The sequence below is a fragment of the Vanessa tameamea genome, chromosome 10 (genome assembly GCF_037043105.1).
Source record: "Vanessa tameamea isolate UH-Manoa-2023 chromosome 10, ilVanTame1 primary haplotype, whole genome shotgun sequence".
Lineage (NCBI taxonomy): Eukaryota > Metazoa > Arthropoda > Insecta > Lepidoptera > Nymphalidae > Vanessa > Vanessa tameamea.
In genome coordinates, this window is record NC_087318.1 from 6,787,855 (window position 1) to 6,806,729 (window position 18,875).

Consider the following 18,875-nt stretch of genomic DNA (forward strand, 5'->3'; position numbering starts at 1 on the left):
GAGCATTAATGTGTATCAAATAAAAAGGCATATGTGAAGTAGACATCACCATAAAAAGAGTTAAGTAGCTAAAATTACTCCGGCCATTTTTATTTATAAAAGAATATTATGACATTAAGATTTTATTTTGCTTTTTGGGAATAGAGATGACATAGGTCCGGTATATGTATGTATGTCAGCTACATCTTCATTATACGTAATAAAATAGTTTCGAATCATGATTGTTCTTAATTCCGTAATAATTTTTTAACTAAAATTTTTACTTGAATCAATCTGATAATTAATGTATTATAGTTCGTAGGATAAACAAATGTATGCTAATTTAAATCATATAACTTCTAAAGAGTTAATGAATGACTTGCCTATATTTTATATATGATTTTATTAAGAGAGATAAAATATTTCATAAAGATCAATTCTTGTTTATGCAGTTTTGATAGCTTGATTTAATATGAAATAACTTTTCATTCAACAGAATATTTTAAAACATGTTGAGCATTAACTTGAAATAGCTTCTTAATCAACTAATAAAGCAAACATAAATGACACTGAATTTAACATAATTCGTTAATATTATTGATTATAGGATACTAACCAGCGAATTGACTAAATTAAGATCGAAATGTCCAGCACATTTTAGTATGAGAAGAATTGACGCCGAAATAACCAGTTAAATAGCTGTTATCAAGTTTATATCTATTAACAAGTTTTATGGAAATCGTTACAGGAAAAATTAAAAACGACACAAATTATGCTCATTTATTATTTTGGTATAAACGTTATCGTAACGGCAATATATTTAAATGTTTAGCTAAAATAAAACGAAACGAATTTATACCGACCATCCGTCATAACATAATTTGTTAGTCTGAGTGTGTTTTACTACGCTATTACAAATTGGCCATTTTTATAATCATATATCATAATTTTGCCGCTCACAGTTCCGGTACACATACATCATTCGGACGATATTAAGACATCAAAATATTACCGGGGGAGGGAAAACACTTTGTTTAATTCAGGAAAACGTATGTTATCGTTAAATGTAGTAGCTCGTACACATAACTAAACATTGAATACATATATATGTACAGCTGTTAGTCATTTACTATTTCCGAAGTGATTTAAACTATGATTCATTATTTAAGGATATGAGATGACAAATTGATGCTGTTAAACTTAATACATAATTTAACACATATCATCATAATTTATGAAAAGGTGTTAACTAAACTACTGCATTTCAAATTCACAGAAAATTATGTTCATTTTCCAAAAAAATATATAATTATAATGTTACGATAAAAACTAGTAAACAATGTTGTAAGCTACAACTCGATCAGTGAAAATTATTAATTAGCGAGCACGAGCGAAACGTCCGAGCAATCCGTCTGAAACGAGGCGAGTGAACTACTATCTAACCGATAAAAAATCGAGCCGACGTAACAATACACTCACCGGCGCCAAGGCACATGAACGCGAACGTGCATACAGATGCCGCCGACAACGGGATCGTTGGCAAAGCACATAATTCACCAACGGATTATGCTACTTGCTGCTAAACAGCTTTTACGTCCCACGTTAATAAACAAACATGTCGCATTGTGCCTCCGTTGCTACCAACATGTACGTACAAAGTAGATTAACTGAGGCGTGTACGTTACTAATTCGCTGAACATCTCGACACTGTGTATTACACGTTGTTTGATGTTCGATTGACACGAAACTACTTACGAAACTGCACAATAATTAGAACTATTAACGAATGAAGAAATACCTGAGAATTCTGATTGTCTGATAAAGAAGCACGATTGTATGGGATTGCATATTGAAAAAGCATGCAACAGAGATAAGCGTTACATGCTTGAGCGACGTGAAGGCATCGGCAAGGCGCTGGTTAATTGCATTTCCTACTGTGTTACTACATGTGCATACCGTGCCTTGCTGCTATTTAGATATGCAGTTTTGTCAGTAATTTTTATAATTTAGTCAATCTTTACTATCTACTATTTGTTTCTTACTTATCTCGATTATGTATTAATAACTGATTGAGACTTTTTAATATTAATTACAAGAAAGGATTTCGAGAATGTACTATTGTATTAAATAATACATCAACAGCATTCAAACATTATTTAAGAACATTCGTATACACTCTTGCGTCAATCGTTTTATTGTTAGTCATTATTAATTTTGTAGGAAATATACGTTTAATTTTCGAAAATATGTAATTCTTAGAAAATTAATAATAAAATTGATGTCATCATATACGTTGATACATTTGAGGAAAATGTGCTTAGAGATTAGCGATACTAGAGGAAATCGAGAAATCTTCAATTACCTACTATAATTACCTTGTTTCATTCATATTTATTATATGCATTGATTGACCAAGAGGCACGAGCTATGTATGACATAATATAGTGCAACTCACAGTGTCATAGTCATTTTCATGCTTTCCGAAGCACTGGAGTATAAACACTGTCAATTTCCGGACTCTAGGCTATCACTGTCTCGGTACTCTTAAATTTTTTATGACTCGACGTAGTCTTGAATCTAAGACATCGAAAATTGCAGCCTTATAAGCTAACTACTAGAGCAACGAGGCAGCCCGGTGTGCAAAGAACTATGGATATTATTTTCCGTTTTCCTAATGTACTTCAAACACGTTGAACCGCAACCGCCAGCCGCAGTTGGTTACAAAGTAAATTTATGATTTTTGCCACGTTTACATACGCCAATCGTGATGACCGTTAACCACAAATTGTAATGTGAGTTGCGATCAGACCTTGATTAATGTTATGTACCTGTTTGTATTAATACAACGACTATTATTTACTTTAAAAACGTTCAATTTGTACAAAGTTTCCAAACTAAGACGTAAAAAAGGTAAACAACAAAAATGTACATATTTATTTATTTGTAGAGGCTAATAAAAAAATTTAAAGAAACATATTATATTGTTTTTTGAAACGACCATAACGACACAAAAATGTTATGATGATGTAAATTTCATATGCGGTTACTTTGTCACTAATAAACAATATGTTAAGACATAAAAAGCCTATTCATAAATTTTTCCTGTAATGATAAGAATAGATTAGGCCACCGGGATAGCAGGATGCGCAGCTAATCTTGTTTGCTCTTCATTGAGTAAGTGTGTGCTCACTACTTGCTTTAAAATGACTTTACCTCGTGATAACATATAGTTAATATTAATATATTGTAATAAAAAACTTCGGAATAAAACTAAATTGTGACAAAGAAACTATTAAATAAAAATAAAAAAGATTTAATGTATAAATATTGTTTTATTTCATACTTTATAACATAAATAAAACGGCCAATAAGCAATACAAATTGGCAGTGATATAAATCAAGTTTTTCAACGAGCTTAATGTCTTGAACAGAAATCTAGACCTATTCGCATGTTTACACGCAAGTCAACGATCACTAGAATCGCATAATAGACTGTAGACAAGAAGCAAAACTATTCAGTGGACAATAGAGACATATGATTCGTAACAATGCATATGTAAAGGAATTTTAATTGGAAATATGAGTGAATATTGCACTGTTTTGATTAAGTATATTTTCTACTGTCTTCGTTAGATTCCTACTGAGATATAAATGCTTTATTACCATCAATTTCCATATACTTGCTTACTTAGAACGGTAATTATTAGATTAAACAAATAACCAGATGTTTGTAACTACTTATCTATCGATCTAAAATAATAACGCTAAGATGTTGAAATTATTTGAACATTTCATAATGGATTCATTCGAAATTTAAAATTAGAAATATATTTTCGTGGCAGTAGAAAATTAAAAGAAAATTAACGATGAGTCAATTACACCCCAAAACAAAATGGCGTGGAATGTTCGTCATAAAAAACTGAGCCAAGGGTTGGCAAATTTCTTTCCGGGTCTGTACATTTATTTAATTAATCACATTCTTACAATTGGGGCCCTCCGTCCGAAAGTCCGAATAATTTGAGTTCTTTCTCATCATGCAATATTTTGGTAGTGACAGAAAAAAAAATACAAATATTATTATTATTTATTACAAAAAATATAACTCGTAAATGAAATGCATATTTCAGTTTAAAGTTACCAAAAAACAAATTAAAATGCCATATCGGCCAATTTAGTAAAAAATATAATGTTTTGATATACAAGTAATATTTAGGAAGGGTTCAAATTACGAGTCACTTTGCAACAATCTCGCTTGTAATTATGTTAGTCTGACAAAAATAGGGGCGCTTGAGTGATATACGCACCAATAGACATGGCTTTGACAAATAAAATAAGTAATATATTCATTAGAACATTATCGCCACATTTTATGTACTGATATTATTTAATGATAAAACCGTATAGAGTCATTTTGTTGTCCGTCTATTTTTGTAAAGTTTGATTATCAAGTTGACATTTATATCATATATTTTTTTTTAAATGAAGTTTCATATTAACAATAGGACTTAATTAAAACCTATAGAGTATTTTCTGATTTATTCATTTAAAATTTGGTATGAAATACTAGATACGTATAATGATACGGAGTCTTTGGGGTATAAGCAATATTCGCTTTTATAGTTAACAAAAAACAAATGTCCTCAAAATCGAATTTCATTGAAAATGACATTTCAATCACATTCAAAATATTTAGAACTAAACAAAGTTGTTGAAAAACACGTTCTAAATGTAGGCATCAACTTTCACGTAACACTCGAGTGTGACTGTATGTATGCTCTAGCACTTTCATAGACCTACAACACTCACGGCTAAAAACACACGAAAAATGAAATATAAAATAAAAAACTGCCAAATCATATCGCTGTTACATCTCGAATGGACCTTTTTTATTTCAATTTTCGAGGGTGCGCTAAACGTTCAAGCGAACTCTATTATTCGGTACGTATACCGTTGTGACGTAAGCACATTTGATTCAACAGCCGTTTGTTATTAAATGTAATAATATATATCATAACGTATTCATATCTGCAATCTCAATGGATACGCCAATTTCATTATTACGGGTATGCGAGATTGATATTTGTGCTTTTTACCAAATGTTGATTGCTGCTACATATTTTTTGCTCGTCTGTATTTAGTTACAAAATTGATTAAATATAGGCAAAGACTTTAATCCATTTTTTTTATAGTTAGGCATACTTATTTATAGTCGCAGTAAAAACTACTACCTGTTCGGAAATGATAATACAGAGACCTAAGAAAAACCGGCGAAAAAAAAACTCAACGATTTGGTGTTGTCAAATAATTGCTTATTATTTTTCAATAGCTTCATTTAATAAACTATACAACTTAAATATTTAAAGAACAACTATTTGTACAATAGCCCATTAATATCTCATACTGCGTTAATGCCTTCTCTCCTCTCACCAGAATATTTAGAGCATATTTCAACGCGCTGTTCCAATGTGAGTCCGTGGATGTATCTGACAGAATTTCATCTGACACAGGCAGATCCTTGTGCTATTTTCCAGGTTTGAACTCGCAATCTTCGTACAAGATACATACAGCTGGTCCATTTGTGCTCTCAGTGTAATAATGTAAATAACGTCGAATAATGAAAGTTATCGAACATCTTGCCTAGCAGTTACTGTTTATTATTCATTTAAAAATTACGTCATTTTCTATTTACCACAAAATGTTTCATTTGCATAATAGCTTTTTTTTCCTGCCATTACTATTTACGTTAATATTCTGATTTGTTTGAGCTCGCTGGGGTCGCACGCACAACAAACATAAAGACAATCTGTACGCAGCGACCATTTATGTAAATATAAATCTACGATACACTGCTATTATGAAAATTGTAGATACGAAACGGGAGTGGCTTGTATTTATGTAATTCTTGGGTGCGGTCGCTTCGAAAAATTATTTGATTCCGGCCCCTTTATAATTTGCCCTTCATCTTCAAAAATAATCGTAATAAGTTCATATAGATACATGTAATTAAAATCGCAAAATATAATAAAGCGAAAAAGTTTTTAATCCTCATAGCGTATTATTAATAAGTTCGTGTTTAATCAACAAAACATCAGAAAGCAATGAGCTCTATTAAGAGTCCGATAGAATTTCTCATTTCATTCGTCTTAAGTCGTCAAAAACAAAGTGCGGCCGTCGTCGGTGGTGTTATTAACGCGTCTAAATAATTACAGAGCACATCAATCAGAGGGCATATGCAGATAGAGCGTTTTGTGCGAGTCAGCGCGCACTCGGCCCACTGTGCAACCCTTTCTTTGATACCTGTAATGATATTTCGAATGAAATATTAACAAAAAATACTTCAAGTGTTTAGAAACACGTGGGAAAATAATATCGAATTCAATAAAAATAACTTAAAATTGTTATAATTACATCTTGATTTGCTTTTATTTTACGAAAAAGTATTATGCATTCGAATACCTAATTAATAGGTAAGCTACGAGTAAACATTGAATAGTGAAGGGAAACAGTATTAAATATGGAGACGAATGCTTAGACAGACACACGATGATTGGCACAATTCGCCTTGAACGCCACAAATGGCCGCTATTAAAAGAACAATGAGTTTTAATTCTCCAAATCCAATTTCCTTAGGCGCGAACCTGCTACTAACTAGAAATGTAACGCTATAACATTTTAATAAATTAACTTACACGTCCGTTCAGTTCAACAAACAAATGAGCTTTCCAATCAAAGTTCATTCTACGCCACTTAATAAAAATTGCTATTTATGTCCGTATATTAAAGTATAAAACTTATTTTGTAACTATATTTAGAATGCTTATCGTCATCTAGCAGTAACTAGACGTATTTATATTTAACGCTTCATAAACTTCATAAGACATGTGCAAAAGTTTAAAAATAGTTTTATAGAATAGTGTATAATGATCTGATCAGCTGTTTCGTAACCATGGAAATAATAATTAGTCTTTTGGCCCTGACAGAGCATTGTGATCTCAGTGGGCCATCGCGCACGTGTCAATATTTGACGGACATCTTCACGTGATCTTACCAATCATCACTGCATTATATTGTCACGACTAAATTCGTTTTTCTATCAACACCGAACGGTAAATATGCATGAGATACTCAACTTTATATCTATAAAAATAGAGTTTATTTTGCCACTAAATATACTGAATAGGTCAACATATATTGGACATCTTACAGATCCGTCTCTGAGAACAGGCTAATTAAGTTTTTAAAACTATTGAAATTCAATGCTGATTGGCAGATGGCGCTAGCGGCATTTTAAAATGGTTATATGTTCATCGATACGAAAATAGTTTCAATTGCTAGTAATTGTTTGTTTAATGAAAAATATAAGTGAGTGATTCAATGAAATCAAAGTTTAAGTTTAAATTACCTATAAGCACTTAGACATTAATTATTATGCTGTTGAAATGCGCAAATATATACAACGACATTGCATGGAGAAGTGAAGACTTGTGCGTTGTCACGAACCAGTTTTGTATGCAGCGCCACGTTTGTCAAGGACTGATTTGAGTTGGTACCCTATTTCCATTTTTAAAAGCATATGAGTTTTGCTGTTATATATTCAACGTTAATCTATTAACATAAATTCACTAATCACATAATTCGAGTCATAGACACGATCCGCTATAGAGCGTCAAGCAACAAGCGGGAATTATAAAGAATCCATCAACATCAGCGCAATACCGATCGCGAAATCCGCCATCAATCATAAAACATCAGAAAGGATTAAAATCTACGTTGCACCTTCCGAAGTTCGAGTACCCTTGTTTTTCTCTAACCCGTAAATACTGAGGGGCGTAAGTATAGCCCGGGGGCGGTAAATATTATAGAGGGGGGACGGGTTGTACCCCCGCCCTGAGGGGGCACTATCCCTTATCGCGAGCGTTACCCTCGCGCGCGACCGCTAGACCGCCAAAATGTGGGGCAAATCGATGCCTCTGCCCCATTTTTGTGCATCTGGACCAATATCGATTTTACACTCGTAGTTTAAAATCGATTTTTATAGGTGAGTCTTATCGTATTTAATTAAATATCTGTATAACATATATGTACATAGATTTTAACTGAATCGTTAAAGCGGATTTGCAACATTGATTTATTTCGTATAGAAACACAATATTGACAAGTTTATCACAATTTTACATAAAGAAGATTTGATAACTTTGTACCACATTGCCGTGAAGTTTATTACATAAGTCGAGACCTATAACATCGTAAGATCACAAACAATGTAATATTAAGCGTGACAACAATAATTATTTTGACGATTTGCACCGTCGAAGTTAAATAATATTATATTGGCCATAAATTAATTTAATCGGTAAAAGATCCATGACCGGTACCTGCAACTAAGGGATTGCCATTTTATATGACTTTATACAACAATGTTGTGATATTCAGCGCTGCATTCAATGATTAGTTATGATATAAAATGTTGGTTGTAAATCAAAACCATATTATTACGTTTATGCTTAATTAATCTTTTGTTATAAAATATTTTTAATATCTTTATACAGGTACTTTTACGTCTCATAAATTACGAGTACAGAAATATTAAATGCATACAGGAATAGTACCGATATTTTATTATCAAAAAAATTTAAACAACGTCGGTTGTATATCAAAAATGATATCACTCACGACGTGTCTAGTCTTTAAAATACATTTTATTCAAATAATCTTTTAATATTAAATAATTTCGATAAATCGAAACACGAGTAATAACATAAAGGCTATAAAACGCAATTTACTATCTTTCAACTTACAACCTCCAGCGTCCACTTGATATTCTACAAAGTTTTTATCGATTCCTTTTTAAATTGTTGCGAATGTTTTATTAGTTTTTATTACGAACCGTATATCAGAGTTTAACGAGGGGCTTAAGTAGCCCTTATCTCATTTCGTTCTTTGTTGTGGACGTTTCGAGTTGTTTGCGAGTTAGTTAACTCGAAGTTTCTATGTAATGAGCACAACTACTAGGTGCATATATTCAGGAACAGTTCCTCCGTGCAATTATTAACAATACAACTTAGAGTTTCGAGTTATAAATAGTTACTTTATAAGCTTAATGAAAATATAAAAGTGAGAGTCAGTAATAAAATCGTCATACCGAGTATTGCGTTGTTTTATGTAGATAAACAAATAAATAACGCTTCATTCTCACACTCAACGGCTTCCAATAAAAATAGTCTGTGTTGAGCAAACACGAATCTCAGAATAAAATTTATGCTTATGACAAGTAGGTGTCGTATATGATTAAATCGATCCTACGACTTTTATTTTAAAACAGCTATTTAACTACGTCCATGTATATCTCACATAACATAGATACGTTTCATGTCACATATGGAAATAAATATATATATTTTTTGTTTTTGAGTGTCAAATAAATAGAAATATTTAAAGTACTTATAAAAATATAATTAAAATCGTTTTACAATTGTTTTTCGTTCTCTAGTTGCATTTTTATTTTTATAGGCTTTTATCTTTCTATTTTATATATTTTAGGACTTAGTTTTTGAAATAAAGCTGATAGATTTTTCTTGACCATCTACAGTTTTTTTAAATCATAATATGCTTGATGATATAATATCATACATTATTACATATATTATCAAGCATTTGTGATCATAAAAATTTAACAAAGGATTTTGTATAATATTGTTTGCATGTCTAACGAATCTCACGCTCTAAGGTAGGGAACTGATATAAAGCTGACTACTTTGTGTACCATGGTGGTTATTTGCAGTATCTGTGTATGGGCTGGATCTATATCCAGCCCATACACAGATATTACTTCTTATACTAACAATGCGTCGCAAACCATCAGATGTTATGTCTCTTATGCCTGTAATTGCACTGACTCACTCACACTCCAAGCCAGTTCACAGAATCACAACAACAGAAAAGCAGATTATTGATGTTTAGAAGAATAATGTTTAAGTGGGTGCCACCCACTCAGACTTTCTTGCTCCAAGTAAATGAAAAATATTATTATTAAAAATATAAAAGATTAGATTTGTGATTATTTTCCTTGCTATATTTGGATTTAATCAATGTTCTTTCAGTGATACTGAATATATTACATAGAGCTAACTTCTTTGCTTATTTTGTGGAAAGCTATTGTACGGTTTCCCTTAATTCAATTATTCAAAGTTATATTCTTAACATTATTAACGTTTCCATACATAACATAACATACATTACAAATGATTAAATTAGGTGATCAGGAATTATAGTGTAAAATTTCTTTTACAATATCAATGAATTTATTGTTACCACCCATGGCTCGTCTTGACAAAATTAAAAAAATATTTTTTTTTTTCTTAAAATTACAAGTGTAATATATAATTTGAACGTACAATTGTAAAGTAAACGCGATCTCGTTCTCACAGCGAGTGAAGCGAGGCGCGCAAAAACGCCAATTCTCTGTGTTTCCGCCACCTATTGTCTTCATTACAGTCTGCATTAGATTAATAACTGTTGCTATCGAGTAGAGATAGTAAAAACAATTGTAGAAACTCTATAGTTCATAATACTAACGTAACAACAAGTTACAACAAAATGTAATACGGTTTTAGCTTTAAGCATGAATACTTTATACAATATAGTAATTATTTTTAAATTATAATAACACCATTTTACATGGTTATACTTTTGTTTTAATTTCTTTCCATACTTTTACATTACAAGAATATATATAAAGGGAGGGAGAAAATATATATGAAGGCATTCTCTCAAAAATAAATATTTTTACAAAAAAATTGAATGATTGAAAATTAATATTTTACCAACTCTACTTTCTAAGTGAAACGCCATTAAATTCATAATTTTCTAGCATTATTTTTATGTCTGCAACAGTTCATCTCATGATAAACGGCAATGACTTCTTCTAACTATAATTAAACATGATTAGAGCTCAACACATGGTGAGCCGCAATTATAAGACGTTACAACGGCTACCGCACTACGTTACATGGCATGCGATCATTTCTAACAGCCATTCAGTAACTAGTACGGAAAGCTAATTTTAATTATTCTTACTTTTTTGCGATATTGCTCTCTGATAGATATATTTTTTATGAGTATAAAGAATAAAAACAAACGTCTACGGTCGCAAGGCGTCAAAGCATCACCCGTACGAATCTACAAATAAACACGCAAGTTGTGGAATTGCTGTTTGGAAACGTTCTAAATCCATTCAAACCCACAATCATGAATGAAACCGAATGCGAAAGAGATGGCAAAATGGATTCTTAGGTGAAAGAGAGAGACGCAATTTAAATAGTACGCGAAACGGAAATAGAGAGCTCGAGATAATTCCGTCTAGCCGGAGGGATTCCCTCGTGTCACTTGTGTGCGTTTTTCGAACTGTACAAGAGGATTACGAATGTTGGCGTGCGTTTCGACTGTGCACTTGGCTGTGTTCGGAGGGTCCTTTATCGGCGTTCCGATTCGGGTTGTCGGTGTCGGGGATTTCATTCTTTCCGTTCCGTCTGAGGCTCGAGCCGAGTTCCCCAGCTACTTGTTGATCAATCGTAATAAATTGCCTCCATGATATTCCCATTGTGGAACAGTTTGTCGCTTTACTGCCTCCGTGGAAATTACATTTCCTTAAGCTTGAGTTTATTTGACGCTTCATTGTTCTTTGAATGACAATTGGGAAGTCGTTTAATGTAATTTTTACAAGAATTATTATTGGGTACAATTGTTTGAATTAATACTATAAAATAAACTATGATATTTAAAGTTATGTCAACAATCATTTTAATCATTCTTCAACGAAATCGTTTTTTAACAAAAACCTTTACAATATTTTTAACATAAAAAGTAAATAATTTACACCGTTCTTAACTTAAAGTACTTATTTTATTTTTTAGTTACAATAAACTACTTACAATAACTAGTTACAATAAATTACTAATAGTGATATCTAAAGAAAACACCGCGTCAGTACACTTCGTCAAACAATACCGAGATTAATTCGAACACGTCTTAGACCCAATTCTAGTCGCCCACGTAGAAACGCCGCGGCTAACTTAATACGATGAAACTCTCGATTTCTAACATTCGACAGACGTTCAGCATCACGCTTTTACCTTTGATATATTATCGTGCTAAATCATAACACACATTCATGATATAAACATATATGTGAACGGATTAAAGTACTGGGACACTATGATAACTAAAAACGTTAAAAAAAATTAGTGGAATGAAACTCTTCTTCTCTTTCGAAATCAAATCTTTGATATCTATTGATTGCCAATCAAATTATTCAAGTAAATGTAAAAAAGTATCTTTACAGTTTTTGGAGAAATATTATACATAATATATAGTGTGTACTATAGTTATAATAGTTTAAAAATATATACTAATAGATAGCTATAACAAATGAGAAAATATTATCTGAGCTTTATCGATTAAGTAGCTTTAAAAATTATTTGATATGAAACAAACGATTGCCATTTACAATTTATTTATTTACTATATATTATCATATAAAATATAGAGCTCACACTGAATATAAAAAATGACATACCTAATTAATAGGTACCTACTTACGTTCGTATCGTTACATTATTGATGATATGTCGTATTACTATTGGTAATTGCTAATTAAATAAATTATAATTGATTTTTTTCATCTAAATCCGTTTATTATATAAAACAAAATTGAAATCGCTTTCAATATGTTTAAAGTTCAGCACTCGTTTAACTTGTTGAATCAAAAAAAAACTTACGAAACAATTTAATATTATTTTCAAGAATAGGTATGATACGATTCATTGCAAGTTCTCTATAAAAAGAAGTCTACGAGCCAAGTTCGAACTATTTTGGCAAAGTTCACGGCCACAACGATTATTACTTTGTAATACTTCATCTATTTGCGTTCGAAAAATAAAATATAAAGGACATTAGTTTACCGAAATTTCATATTTGCATTTAAAAAAAAAAACATTTTGTAGAATAATGAAAAAGTAGCTTTCATTTTATAATAATTCAAATATATTACAATATGGCAAATATAGCAATAGCCTAGCAGATATTTCTTGAAATAATATGGCAGCACGTGTCTGAGACTGCATTGCGGCGTCTTGGCTTAATATTTCAATGAGTACCACCGCTTGGATCTCAGCCAGTCGTGGGTCCCACACCGATCATCATTCATAATACCGTTAACATGTGCCACACACACTTCTAATTTAACTTGCCATTCATTAAATGATCGATTTATTATTAATACAACTGTTTATCTTACAACTTAATGAGATTTTAAACGTGAGATATATTTTAAAATATTAATAGGTTACGTTACTGAGTTAGTCGTATACCTATGAAGTCAGAACTTTTTTTATGTAATAACAAAACAATAGCATATACATAAACGTTTTGAAAAAGTCTATAAGGCTATGTATGAGATGCCTTAAAATAAAAGTTTAATAAATAAAAATAGGACATTAATAAATTGGCTCTACTATATCATTATAAAAAAATAGATAAACCAATTTAATATGCTCATAATAAAAATATACTCCGAATAAACAAACATTGCAATAAATATTCCGCTAATAATCGAGTTAATTATTAAAACTTTCATCAACGATTTCAAAATGTGTAATTTCACGGAAATACATGTACGCGTCCCGCGCCGACGCGCCGCGATACCACGGCTCAAACAGTGCCGCCGTTAAAAATCCTTTTTGTATATCTATAATCCTTCCGTCAAATTTCAAAGTTAAAAACTACAGTACGTTAGCAAAGTTCCGTCACACCTACCGGCGCTACAAAGGTAATGACTTAGTTATTTCAGTGCTTTGTTTATTTACAAAATATCACTCCGTTTGAAGGCGGACCATCAAAATGCGTCGTAAAGTTGAAAATTCCATAAAAAGTCGTGTTGATGACCTCCATAATTGAACCTCGCTTTGTACAGCAGAGACAATGGACGGAACCGATGTTTCGAATGTATTGATTAAGATAATACAATTCAATCAAACACCATGTAGGTACCAATTAGCTAAGTTTCAAGTTGACTGATACTTGGAAGATATCCATTTCACTCATTACCTAGTTATATAAACAGTATTCACGTATTTTATTATAACATCATAATTATGAGAGAAAATTTTATTTAAATTGGCATATATTAATTAGGTATTTATAAACTTAACTCAATAGATATTTAAAATTATTTGTAAATTTAGTACAATACATAAAAAAGTGACATAGCAGTAACCAGTTACATCGAACCAGAAGTAAATAACTAGGTAGGTTACCAAATAATAATTCTGATTTGTATAAACTATTCATTAAATAATTTCTACAATAAAAACTAGACGGGTACTTTATACCACACATATTTAATTCAATAAATTGAAAAGAATCTGCACTAAGTAATCGTACTGGAGTTAAAAGAGTTTTGAGTTAGTCAGTCACAATCACAAGTCACACCCGTGGGGTTCCATTCTCGGATCAAGGTAACCTGAGCCTCGTTTATCTGCTGTCGAGCAATTATTGAAGCGTGAAAAGGAACGTCCACCTATTATTATATATGTTTTGTTATGCGGGCGATGCTATAAAATATCGCGTTTCCTAGCACCAGCTCATAACTCGAATAAATACTGATGTGTTCAGTTTTAATTTAGTTTTTTATATTGCTAAATGAAGTTACACATGAACAAATGATTTATTGTTTAATAGATATCAATCGAAATCATTTAACTACATTTCAATCATTTAAGTCTTTGCCATATCAAATTATTAAATAATAAAAAACCGAGAAATGTTTTTTGCTGTCTATGCTCTTCAACGGACCAAACATTTCTATAAAATATTAGTAATTAAATCGATAGGTAACAGTTTAAGTCACACATTACAAATTTAAGTAATTTGAAACTAATAAATAACACTTTAAAGAGCTACAGTTAATACCATATTGCAAAAATAAAAAATATAACTAAGCCTCTTCCACACGGAGGTAGGTAATACAAAAAAGAAACATGTTATTTGTGAGCGGGGTCTTAGTGGATGGAACCAGTGAAATCGTAATGGCGGAAACATGTCAATACAGATTAGTTTGATTCGACCGCACCGAGATCTGCCTTCATTTTAATCTTATCTGCTAAATAAATACTTTTGTTACTTAACAAACCCTGACGAATCCTTTATTTAAATATATATCAGTATTTTGTATTCGCTTTGTTGGGTTTTGTTGTTTCACATTAATACCTACTTTACCTTAACAAACGGCAAGTCTGCAATAATATAGGATAGCTAAAGCCTTTAAAAATAGATTTGATGTATTAAAATAATGGATTGCAACTGAGTGGCATTGGAATACCTATGATAATATCTTAATTAGGTAATCAAATTAAGTACCTATATATATATAATTTCATACATTTTATATCTGGTAGATATTTAATTTAGTTCTGATTAAAACTCTACCACCTAAATACATATTCACCACAACATTCCAGATATAAAATAATGCGTTGAAAAGCTAAAAATGTTTAAATATGATAATGCATTGGTGAAGAAAGTAATAAGTCTACAGGTACTAATTATCCAATTAAGATACGGACGACCGAAGATCGATCCGCGAACAGCCAAGCGGAAAGAAACATTCTAGCTAACAAAATACACAGACCACGAAACAATTCATCTGTTTATATCTCTATCACATGTAAGACTTATTTAGTTTTATTTAAATTAATACATGAACAGGATTCAACTTTAAACTTACAAGGACATCTAGTATCGACAAATTTATGAGTAAAATTTGATAATAAATAAAAAATATAGAGCTAAAAACAACAACGCGGAAAGCTGAAACGAATTAGCCTAATTATGTATCCAATACATTGTAAACTGAATTATAATAATAAAATAGGAATAAAGCAATCATGTAAGTTTAAACAAAAAAAAAACATAAGAATGTCTTCTTGCAAAAAGTTAAAATGATTTATCTGCTTAGTTATGTAGATAAAATGTATTTCTTTATTATTGCTATATTATAAGAATACCTCAATAACCTGTTTTTTATTTCCAATTATATTTATTTTTTAAGGTACGTTTCTATATCGGACTGAATTAGTTTTTTAAAAACAAATATTTAAAAGACTGGTATCATCGCTACTTAAAATATTGCTTTGTTAAATAGTCAATGATTTACGTTTTATAAGTCTTATACCTAATAGTCAGTATTTACCTACTGTTAATTTAAGACATAACAAGTCTACACTAGTATTGAATTCTCTTCGAAAATTCTCTTTAATATATCTGAGAACAAAAAGCGTCGGCCTCCATTAAGCATTAGCAATAATATTATTTTGTTAAGAGAAAGCAATCCATCTATCATACAAAAACGTATTTAAATAACCTAGTCCGATAAAATAACTTACATTATAATAGTTTGACTAGACACTTATAAATTAATTTAACCTTAATATAGGCTCTACTTTTAGTAGGTTATACAAGATGATTGACAGTGCCGGTAGTGCGCTCATAAATTTCTCCCGGCATCAGGCCAAGCGTTTCTTCGACAATAAACAAACATTGAATAATAAAAAAAGTCCGAAGCGTCAATACGAGCGAAAAATTTACTTTTACATCTCCCAAAGGCATCGTTACCGCGGACATTACATTTTTAAAATCGCATTCGGGAAAGAAGATATAGGCCTACCGGGCAGCCGGAGCGCGTACAAAACAAGATTTTTTAATCTAACTTTAGCGTTTGTAAAAATTACTATTTAAAAATTTAAACCACGGCCTCTAATTAACAGAGAATTAACCCTTCCGTCGCCGAAGCTCACTTTAATATTTAACCCTGTGGAAATATTTGGCGCGTATTAAAATGTGAAAAATTAATGCGACGCCCGCAACCCTCTCGCCGCCCGGAACACAGCTTTCGGAGTACAGCTTAAGGTTAGAGTCATCAAAATTCTCACCGCTCTCTTCCTCGAAGTTATTTATTAGATCAAAGACGAAGAAAAAACACTCGCAAATGTAATAGCGTTTTACTTTATTCGTAAATATTTAAAAAAAAGAAATGATTTTCTCGGTTTTATCATTTAAAATATGTCCATGTGTTATAATCAAATCATTATTGCGACAAAATAATATAATTTATTACGTTATATTAACATTATCTAATGTCATGCAGCTAATTAATTAATTAATTGTATGTTTACTACGATTTTTTTAATACGTTTGTCATAACGGAGAGGAAAATTAAAGGGAAAAGTGTATCGTGATGTAAATAAAAATCAAATTACAAAAACGAAATAGTTGTATAGTAAAATAAACAACACGCCACTAAAACAAAAAACAAAATAGGAGTAAAAGCACTTAAATTAAATCGATACCGAGAAGAAACCTGAGAAATCCAATAAAAATAAGTAAATTATATAATTAAATCTATAGACGGTTTCATAAATGAAACGTACCTTGCCGTAGTGCAGTCGCGGTAGAGCACGTCGAAATCTTTACAGGACAACAACTTGCAGCGGTTGACGCCAGGCTGGATGGCACCCAGCCCACGCAAGATGCGCACCTGTTCCACATTGCACACCAGCGGCACTATGTCCAGTCTTTTTAGCTTCGTATACACTGTGTGCAACCCACCCACCAGGTGCTTGAGAAACAGTTCAAAGGCCTGCGGCAAGCATAACATCGTGTCCCCCTGAATGATGAAGGCGGCGACCTTCTGTCCGCGGTAGTCGACCAATTTGCACTCGTTGGCGGACGGGTCGGACGTTGAAATCGGTGGTGGGCTTCCGTAACGCGGCGGACCATGATGGTGCGCCGCTGCCATCAGCTCGAGTGGCGAGTGGTGCATCATTTGCAAGGAACCCAACAGGCCTAGTCCTGGCGGTGGCAACGGCAATCTCGGCGCTAACAGTTGCGGCGGGCTAACAGCACGAGCTGGTGACGCAACTTTTACTCTCGGCGAGCCCCCGGATGATCCGCTCACTTCGCTCGCGGTCGACGCTGAGTCCACGGCGGACTCCATCTTCATCAGTTCTGTCTACACACTCATCACACGCCCGTCGCGCGCGGTGTTTCGCGCAACAATAAATAAAAAGCCGGAGCGAAACGAGGGCGCGGCCGCGTGCGCGCGCCCGCCCCGGCACTATTGTGTTATTGGTCCGTCGACGGCTCGGATGGGCTGGGATTGGTTGACGACGTCGCCGCGTTGTTTCCGCCCTTTTTTCCGTTGCGTTGCGAACGCGCGAAGAAACGTTTCTGTTTCTTTTGGGTGGCGAGCGGTGCGGCGGTGCGGTACGGCGCGGCCACACCGGGGGTGTATTGATAAGAATGTCACCAGCAATCAATATGAGCCGGGATGCCGCCGCGGAAGCGTCGCAGTTCGCCCGCGGCCCACGCAACTCTAATTGCACGCGTTCACTCCACTTCTTGTTGTTTATAAAAACATTTACAGATATTTATTTCATTATTATCTACTATTCAAGTTAACCTATATATTAAGAGACTAAGAAACAATATGATACATGAAAATGAAAAACATAAGTGTTAAGACTTAATGTTAGTTTATTTTATGTTAACGTTATTTTTCTTAAATATGAAGGTAAATGATGATAATAATTAAATTAAAATTTGCAATAGGTTTTTTACTGTGAGATAGAATCGGTGGGTACGCGCTGTTCACTCAGCTTGTAAATCAGTGTAGGTCGTTATTTAATATCGGGGTCAGGGTCACAGAAGGTTATTAACTTACTTCGAGTCTTACTAAGTCTGCTTATTCGCGATGTAGTCATCGCGAATCGATAAATAACATTTATTATACATTTAGAGAATACGTTAATTAGTATTAAATAAATACAAGTTACGAAATATAA

General features: G+C 32.5%; 1 protein-coding gene across 7 annotated transcripts in view; it reads right to left on the reverse strand.

Moving 5' to 3' along the window:
• LOC113392814 (dachshund homolog 2) overlaps positions 1-18,082 on the reverse strand; it is a 128,719-nt gene extending 110,637 nt beyond the window's left edge. For all 7 annotated transcript variants that reach the window (XM_026629458.2, XM_026629467.2, XM_026629451.2 and 4 more), the window contains exon 1: positions 17,463-18,082. In XM_026629458.2, the coding sequence (XP_026485243.1) occupies positions 17,463-18,034 (572 nt within the window). In that variant the 5' untranslated portion in view covers positions 18,035-18,082. The remainder of the gene's footprint in view (positions 1-17,462) is intronic.
• Between the last annotated feature and the right edge of the window lie 793 nt (positions 18,083-18,875).